Below are 9,932 nucleotides of genomic sequence, written 5' to 3' on the forward strand. Positions count from 1 at the left end.
CATGAATTTTATGCACTGGGCCGAGAGAGAGAGAGAGAGAGAGAGAGAGAGAGAGAGAGAGAGTGTGTATTTTCCAGACGTCATTCCGGACATCCTCCCTAATGAAGCAGCAGCTGGAGGGAAGCCAGCCTGAGTCCCAGGTGACTGCAGGTGGCTGAAGGAGGGAAGCAGCCTGGGTTCCAGGTGCCGGCAGCCGGAGGAGGGAAGCCCAGGTCCCATGTGCCAGAGGGAAGCCAGTGCCAGCAGCCAGGGGAAGGAAGGCCTACTCTTGCATGAATTTTTGTGCATCAGGCCTCTAATATATATATAGGTTTGTGTGTGAATAGAATATTGTAGGAATACAGAAAAGGAAGTTATCACATCTGTCTGGAAGAGTCTTCATGAAGAAGATGCCATCTCTTTAGGGTTTTAAAGGATAGGCCCCTTTTCAAGTTCTTCTTGGGAAAAGCACAAGGTTCAACAAAAGGGAGAAGAGACCCATAGCATGAAGTCAATGGCTCTGGCTAGCACAGACACATAATCCAAACCACTTAGAAACAATGTGGGATTGTGGGGAGTCTAACCTCTTACTTTTTACCATCACAGCCCTTCACAATTGACTTCTACCTACCCGTTCAATGTTAGCATATGCTCGTAGAGGGATAGCATACTGGTTGAATGTATTCTTGATTCCAACAAGCCTGTATTCAAATCCTACCCTAAGATGACCAGTATTGCTACCTTGAGCAAATGACCATCCTCTGTGAGCCTCACTGTACTCATACCTAACAATGTTGATATGCCAAACTCATAAAATTCTTGTGAGGTTTCAAAAGATAAGGTGTGTAAAATAGGTAGCACTTATTAAAGATGTATGAAGTCCTCAAAAAAATTTCTTATTGTAGCCAAGACTGCTAATTGTCTATCCAATATTCATTTCCCTTTATTCCTTAACCAGGCACTCTCTATTCTGTTGGGGCACAACGTACTAAGTTAAAAGGTACATGTCATTCCCTTACGGAGAGGGACAACAATATTACACAGTTCTGATCAATGAGATATAAGCAGAAGTCATTGGATAGACTTCTGGAGAGAGGAAAAAAAAAAGCCTTAAAAGGGGAACAGGTTAGGACAGGACAAGCTCTTTTGCCTTTTGCCATTCTTTCTTTTCCTTATTTGGAACATGGATTTGAGGGCTAGAGTTGGAGCAGCCATCCTGTGAGCACAAGGAAAGAGCAAGAGAATCACAGAAGTCTCAGCCCAAACAAACTTAAGTCACTAAATCAATATTAGCAATTGTCTACCAATAGAGTTCTAATGGTGGGAGAAAAAATTAAACCCTACTTCCAGTATTTCCAGGCCCTGTTGCTTAGACGTTCTGTTACTGTTAGGTAAATTAAATATACTGATACATTCAAAAGCATGCTTGAATCTCTCCAAAGCAGTACTGAACAAAATAAGACAACATAAAAGAATACATTATTGTCTCATTTCATTTCTGTCGGCAAAGGTATGGCTACTTTTGGGGAGGAGGAAGGGAAAGTGACTAGGGGAAAGGAAGGATGTCTGAGGTGTGGGTAACATTTTACTAACCTAGATGATGTCTACGTAGATGTTTGCTTTGGAAAACTCCATTGAGAAGCATATTTCTGTTTTAAGCACGTTCCTATATATGTTATACTGACAATAAAAAATATCAGGAATGTGCTCAACTGGCATGGCTCAATGGTTGAGCATCAACCAATGAACCAGTAGGTCATGGTTTAATTCTGGTCAGGGCACATGCCCAGATTATGGGCTCGATCCCCATAGGGGGCATGCAAGAGACAGCCAGTCAATGGTCCTCTCTCATCATTGATGTTTCCATCTCCCTCTCCATCTTCCTTCCTCTCTGAAATCAATAAAAATATTTATTTTTTTAAATCAGCAATGTGACACATTTATTTATAAAGACATTCTCTATGGCATTACTATGACTTTAAAAGTTTTTTAAAAAAGGAAATCATCTGAACAAACATAAAATAAATATGTCCTTAAAATGGACTATCATATAATCATTTAAATTCATGTTTTTAAAGAATATTTAATGTCATAAAACCTACAGTTTAGATAATAAAGTAGGTTACAACTCACCATATACAGTATAATTCCATTTTGCTAAAATACATGTAAACATATATATGCACATATTTCAAGGGAAAAAAAACCCTGAACAACATATAACAGGTCCTTGAATAACATCATTTTGTTCAATGTCATTTGATAATAGCATTGATGAGATGCCATAGAAACTCAACTCTTGTTTATATCAATCAGACTACGGTAAAATTGGTTTTTATACATCATTTCACTTAAAGTCACAGAACCTATGGGCAACGTTAAGTGAAGGCACTGTATGCCAAAATGTTAACAATGAGATAAAATTATAGGCAAGGCTTATTCCTTCATCTGTATTTTCTAAATTTTTACAGGCAAAATGTAAAAAATTGTAAGGAAACAATTCTTTTTCTAAAGATTCAGAGCTCTCAAATGTGACCATTAGCCTTGCTTCACTTGGAAGCACATCCTTGAAGCCAAATATTTCTCCTCTGAAGCCTGAAGCACTCTGTCTTAGAAGTTAACATGTGGCCTCCGGAGTTAAACATCACATGACAACACAGGAAGAAATCATAAGATGGAGATGTCTGCACGGCTCCGACACAAACTGCCAATCAGGGCTCTCATCAATTAGAGTCAGATCATGGACCTCCTGCTGCCCTTTGAGATTTTCACTTGAGTTAAGAGATTCATTAACAAGTGACTGGCTAATTTTTCACTAGCATCTGTCTTACTTCTCAAATAAAGATTTAAGCAAAGAAAATGTCCCCCAGCTCCATGTACAATGCCGTGAGCTTAGTTTTTTCTGCTCTCATGTGGTCTTTTCCTTTCCCCAATCACCAGAGTTCCACCCCTCTTCCAACACCTTCCTAAACCTTCTCCTCCTCCTCCTCCTTCTTCTTCAATTTCCTGGGAAGTCTTCTATAATCTACCTAAACCAAATCTTCTCAGAAGTCTCATACTGGAGGAGTTCTGGGTGAAAGGGAGCTGTCTGTGGTCAGAGCTGTTACCTTTTCATCAGCATGCCTCATCCGGTTCTGCCCTAAGGAGCACCTCCCGTGTGAATGGGCTCTTGGGAAGTGTCAGCTATGCCACCAGGACTAGCTGGTGGTGCTGCTGTCTGAGGTTACAGAGCCAAGGACAGAGGAAGCCCTTGATCCCAAGCCCCGGGAGATAGTGTGATTGGCTCCATTCTCTCCTTTGCACTCCCACACTCCAATGGCAATAAGCAACATGACTGCCTTAGGAGAGGGACTATGTTTGTGAGTGATAATTCCATCTTTAATTCATAAAGGACACCAGGCCAATTGTCCACAGAGTGCTGAAATAACCCTCATTTGGCTCTTGCTTCGGCGTACCCATTCCAAGCTCTAGTTCACCCAGTTTCCGGACCTTTTGTCCTCTAACATGCAAACATATTCCCAAACAGCCTCCAAAACAGATTATTACCAACAGACTGGAGAATGACGCAAATGTAGGCCATCTACATAAGCGAAACAAGTTGAGCCAGAAGGGATCATTTGCGTGGCTTAAATCATGGAGACGGGCTATCTCCACAGGGCTGAATTCACAATTGCTGGCTGTAGCCATTTGGGTGGGTCTCATCCTTGAACTTCAGGATCCCCCACCCCAACACCACACCCACAACCCAACCGCACAAACACAGATGGCAAAGCCACCACACCTCCTTCGCCTCTTCTTTGGTGGTCTCCATTGGGACACAATTCCATTGGCATACTTAGGAGAACTCCATGTATTTTTTATGAGAAATGAGTCAATAATTTCTTTTCTCCCCTCCGTCTCCCAGACAAAGGACCTAGAGCAGAGGGGACTGCCATCTCAGATTAGTGGCTCCACCACAGAGCGTGGTGAGAAGACAGCATGTGGTGAATGTGAACCCACTGAGCCCTAAGTCAGGATTCTCCAATGAGAGAAATGTCCCCCAGCCTTATCCAGGCTTCGACAGGTGGTGTGCCCTTCAGAACCTCTCCAGCCCCTAAGCCCCACCAGCCTTTCACGCCCACTAACTTAATGATGCCTTTTAACAAAAAGGCCTGTGCCTGGAACACCGTGCTGGTCTGTCCCTCCGTGAGCCTCTCAAACTGCCCATCTCATCACTAAGGTAGTTGCTCTGGGGAAAACGCAGATGCTCACTTCTCTGTACCCAGTGCCCAAGTTCCCCACCACAACACCCAAGCCAAGGGGTGAGCCATACACATCAGGAGCTTCTTGGTCAGTGTTGACTCAACTGTATCCGTCAGTGTTTCACCCCACTTTTATCAGATCTGTCACTGTTAAGAACAGAGAAAAATCAGAAGAGGACTCATTATTATTGTGACCATTTGCTGTGACATCATGAGTGAGTCAGATTCCCCGAGTGTGTTTCCTCATTTGTGAGTTAAGAGGGTTCAAATTGGATAACCTCTATGGTCCCACTGGGCTCTCCAGTTCGTCTACCTATCTTAACCTTCTAAATGCCTTCATAGCACCCCACCTTCTTCCCATCACCAGGAGGTCAGTGTGGTGGGCCTCTCATTTTTACCACCTGTCTGGAGGTGAGACTAATACAGATGAGATGTTAGGCTTTGCAGCTGGTGGGGAACTCAAGTAATCAACCCACTGACTGAGTGCCATGCTTTGAGGCAGGTAAGGTGGCATCAGCCCCAAAATGTAGGGAGGAAAACTAATTCAGAAAGGCTAGATGTTGTTCACAAGGCTCCCAGCTGTCCCAATAGGTGACCCCAAGAGGATTGGAAGCCAAATCTTCAGTTTCCTCACACCGATCTCCCCCAACACCACCACAATTGTTATGAAAAGGCATTATTTCAGATGTAAGCTTTAAAAGGAATTTCTAAATGTGAAATCAAGTGTTTGCAGAAGCAAATCATAGCTATAGCACCTTAATATTTATATTATTATTTATGATCAAGAGATGGCAGTAAGAGCTTTGATGCTAAACCCTTTGCCAACTAGAAACCTACAGATAAATGATGTTTTTAGTGCCTGCAATCTAGTTCATGAGTCTGGGAATCAGAAACCATGTCAGGGGTATTCACAATTAATGGCAAAGGAGTTCCAAGCCAACATTCACAGTGCCTGGGAAGAAGCTCTCTGCCCTGTCAGCCTACAAGGTAATCTTGACACATTTACATAAGTGTTTATAGCTCTGCCAACGTTTAATAAGACCTGTGGAAGCCGAAGAATGGTTCTATTTATTCGCGAAACTTCAATGCCATTACTATAAATAGTAAATGGTTTAATTAAAAAACCCAAATGGTTTTTTAAAGTTAAATTTCATTCCCCATATGTGTGTATAAGGAGCTCTTTTAGGTTGAAATAATTCATTTGAATTATCTAAGCCAAAATGATCATATTTTCCTCACTAACATAAAATTTTCTAAAAATGTATTCACCGAGAAAAATATTCCCAACATGTACTAAAATTCACATTTAAGGATCCCCATATTCACATTAGGGGTGATTTTGTTCTTGTAAATGATCAGTTTCAACTCATTTACTCGCCCTACAAAATCCACACAAGCCACCTGGAGAATTATTCCTTGGGATTTTAAAGTATATTAAAACACACCACAGATAAAAGCGGAGGTTGTTCTGAGTCTAGAGGATCTGAGTTCCAGCTCCTCTTTCCTGGGAGGAGATGTGGTAGGTACAGTGGTTTGGTTCTCACAGAGGAAGAGCCCCAGCCCTCGCCCACTGCTGGCACCAATCTGAAGGCAGAGATATGCCACCATCGAGACACGGAGTCACTGGCCAGGCCTCATTTTGCTGGCAGGGAGCTGACTGCTCCCTTCTGACTATCCCAGGACTGTACCCCACTAGCCATGTACCTTAGAGTGGATCTTGCCTGACTCAGCCTCCCATGGCATCCTAAACTACCTACCCAGCTAACAAACAGCCCAGCCAGGCAAACACCTGTGGGACCCTCTGTAGTCTCAGGCCATGAGGGTCCACTGCTGCCTGAGGTTAAAGATTTGCCAGATGAACTGCCTTATCTTAATCCATCTGGAGTGTCAACCAAGGAGCAGGAAAAAGAAAGAACCGTTCCAGTAGGACACAAACTAGATAAGAATCTGATGCTTTCCTTTGCAATGACTTGACATCCTTGCTTTTTCAAAGGAGGAAATCACTTTAACCAGCCCCGCGGCCTCTTCCTGCTACAACATGTCCCAGACATCCATTCACACACTGTGTGCCCATGTCCTGATCCTAACGCATTTGCAGGGCTTTTTTTTTCCCTTTAATTCCTGCCATTGCCCGCAGGACTAACCATCCAATAGCAGTGTAATCTAGTAACAACATTACTCCTGTTAGCTACAGCCTGACTCTCTCAGCAAATGTAGGCCAGGGAAAGTACGGACAACTGAATGCCACTGGTCACCTCCAAAACTCAGTTTAGCAAAGAAGCAACTCATTTTTTCCCCACATTTACCCCTCCCCCAACTCCAAGATTAAATAAATAAATAAGCAAGCGAACTTAGGAGAAAATAGCATCCTTGTTGCTAGGAGTTAATTAAAATGAAACAGCCAAAGGTCAGCGACAGATGATAGAAAGTCCCCGTAATTAACATAATCAATAAGTAGACATCCAGCAAATGCATACAGAGTGGAAGATTCAGCAATGCAGTGGCAGCGCATGCCTGTTTCTGCAGCCCCACCGCCTTTGAGCCAATAGCATGCACTCCACATTGAAAGGGAAGCCTTTGGTCTCTTCCACACCATTCACTGACATGCAGAACCCCTGAACCTCCAAAGGCAAGAACAGTGGGTAAGGAAAGCTATCAAGCATGCTCCCTCTGTTCCAGACATCATCATGCTAGTTCCCACCCATTAATTACTCTTCGGTTCACCACCCACATTTAATTCAACTTTAAAGACATGACAACAAGGTCTGAGATTTGAGGGATGTACCTGACTCTCTCTCCCCTCCAGGGGTGGTGGAATCTGATCAGCAAAAGCAATCTTCCCTGGATCACCCATAAAGGCACTAACCTCGTCCACGTTCTCAAAAGCGTTGATGACGTCATATGGCAAACAGGACAGAAGATCGATCACAAACCACGTCTTCAGATAGTTCATGCGGATGAGTTTGGGGTCGGAAATCACCTCCCCAGCTGGCCCAACAAAGGTGGTGTGAAAATTCAACACAATGTCCACCAGAAAGATGACGTCCACGATGCTATCCACAACCAGCCAGGCCACATTGTTCTGCCTGGTTTTAAAGGAGACGTTGTAAGGGACCAAGATGGCTGTGTAGAAGGTTAAAATCAAGATGATCCAATCCCACGTGGTCTTAAAAACACAGTAATGTAAGATGATGTGAGGGGGAGTCTTTGGTGCCTCTTGCTTGTATTGGGGAAGGATGTCTGAGCCCAGCTGCAGCACCTGTACAGAAAAACACGACCAAGAGAGAACTAAGTTAGGATTTAACGGCAAGCATCTGTCACTGACAAATCATCATGACGCTCCAGATGGGTCACTGCGTGCAAGAATAGACCCCAGAAGAGTATGGGAGAAGGGAAGTGAACATTATAATATAATCACAATGAAACAACGGCAAACTATTATTTAGCTTACTCTGTGCCAAGCATTGTAATAAATACTTAACATACATGTATTATCTCAGTTCATTCTAAATACAACCTCATTTTATTAGCCAATTACTGTTCTGTGACAAGTGAGAAACTGAGGCTCACCCATCCATACCATAACAATAACTTCACTCAACAAATATGTAGTGTTCTGTGCCAGGAACTGTTCTGGACACTGGACATACAGTAATGAAGGAAACAGCATGGTTCCAGCTCTCATGGAGCTCAGGCTAGAAGACAAATCAAGGAAATTCCAAATTGTGATAAGAGCTAAATAAGAAGCGGCATGGAACACCCAGTGATTTGATGGAATGTGACTTGAGGATTAGGAGAGGGAGAGTGTTTGAACTAAAATCTGAATGACAACAAGGAACCAGCCATTCAAACTTATATGGAAAAACTATGTCAGGCAGAGAGCATAACTGGTGTCATGAACCCAGAGTAGGACAAGCTGGGTATTTTGGGGAAAAGAAAAAAGTCTGCTGTGACCGAAGCACACGAAATGAGCGGGGAAGGGTGCTAGATGAGTTCAGAGAGGAAGCAGAAACCAAACCATGCAAGACCTGGTGGGTCATGGAGAGGCACTGGATTTGATCCTCAGTATGTCTGAGTATAACCGGAGGCTTTTAAGCCAAAGAATAATCCGATGCGTGTTTATAAAAAGATCACCCTGGCTGCTGCATAATGAATTGAGGAGGGTGGATTAGAGGGAAGAACAGAGTCAGGAAACGTATTATAACACCCTGAGAAAAAGACGGGGTGATGGAGAAAAGTAGTCCAATTTTGGACATATGTTTGACGTAAAACCAGCTGAACTTGCTGAAGGCTAGAAAATGAAGGAAATAGAACAATGAAAGGTATTTACTACTTTATTCCAAAAACCCCGCATGGTCGTTGGCCCAAAGTAGACACTATAGGACTATCTTTAAGTAAATAAATGAACTTTAAGGTCATGCAGCTAGGAAAGGTAAAACCAGGATCCCAAACTGCTCCAGCTGGATTAAAACCCACACCGTTCCACATTGAGGTTACATTTCCCTAAACGACAGGTCTTTAATGAAGCAGAGTCAGTGAAGGAAGAAGTCTAGAGAAGCTTGGTTCCAAAAGAGTATCACAAATGGGTTTCACTTCAGCAGCCAAAGACAAAAAGCTATGTTTCCAGACACTACGCTAAGCTGGAAGGGACCTCCACCCCCAGCCCAGCTGCACTTCTGTGCCACTTACAAATTCTTATAAAACTTTAGGTGATACTTCCTTTTATGTCGCGGGAACTTATTTTTTCATCCAGAGGTTAAAGGCCTGTTAGTGAATATAAAATAATCTGAATATCCCTGCTCCCACTATAATTGGTCCCAGGCCTTAAAAGGTGACAATAAATAAATAAACAAATAAAAGCTAGAAAACAAAGTGCCCAGTGTGCACCTTTGGGTATGGGAATTGTTCCTACCCCTCCCACCAGTGCACAGAGCTCTTCTATAAACTTCTTAAACTTGGTAAAGAGCATCTACCAAAAAAAACCCCTAAAACTAACATCCTATTTAATGGTGAAAGACTAAAGGCTTTCCCCCTAAGACCAAGAACAAGGCAAGATACCAGCTTTCACTGTTTTTCTTCAACATAGTACTGCCACTGTGATAAGGCAAAAAAATAAAGATTGGGAAGGAAAAAATAAAAGCATTCCTACTTCCAAATAACATAGTGGTGTAGGTAGAATACTCCAAGGAATTGACATATAAACTTCTAGGTCACACAACACAAGATAAACAAATACAAATCATTGTATTTCTATATACTAGAAAATGAGCACCAAAATTATAGAATGCCATCCTATATAATAGATGCCTAGGTGGCATCACGCCCTCGCGCGATACTCTCACACAACATCGCCACAAGATGGCCAGCAGGGGAGGGCAGTTGTGGGTGATCAGGCTGGCAGAGGAGGGCAGTTGGGGGTGATTAGGCCAGCAGGGGAGGATAGTTGGGGGCAATCAGGCCAGCAGGGGAGGACAGTTAGGCATCAATCAGGCTGGCAGGGAAGTGGTTAGGGGGAGATCAGGCTGGCAGGAAGAAGTTGTTAGGGCAATCAGGCAGGCAGGCAGGCGAGCTGTTAGGAACCAGCAGTCCCAGATTGTGAGAGGGATGTCCGACTTCCAGTTTAAAGATCCTGTGGGATCGGGCCTAAACCAGCAATTGGACATCCCCCGAGGGGGTCCCAGATTGGAGAGGGTGCAGGCTGGGCTGAGGGAC

General features: G+C 43.3%; 1 protein-coding gene across 2 annotated transcripts in view; it reads right to left on the minus strand.

Moving 5' to 3' along the window:
* KCNH1 (potassium channel, voltage gated eag related subfamily H, member 1) overlaps window positions 1–9,932 on the minus strand; it is a 252,546-nt gene that overhangs the window by 186,088 nt on the left and 56,526 nt on the right. The window contains exon 6 of one of the 2 annotated variants that reach the window (XM_015568819.1): window positions 7,087–7,479. In XM_015568819.1, the coding sequence (XP_015424305.1) occupies window positions 7,087–7,479 (393 nt within the window). Of the gene's footprint in view, window positions 1–7,005; window positions 7,480–9,932 lie in introns of both variants that reach the window. The other variant, XM_015568818.1, reaches the window with a different exon arrangement.

Source organism: Myotis davidii, unplaced genomic scaffold (assembly GCF_000327345.1).
Source record: "Myotis davidii unplaced genomic scaffold, ASM32734v1 scaffold1525, whole genome shotgun sequence".
In the NCBI taxonomy this organism is placed as follows: Eukaryota; Metazoa; Chordata; class Mammalia; order Chiroptera; family Vespertilionidae; genus Myotis; species Myotis davidii.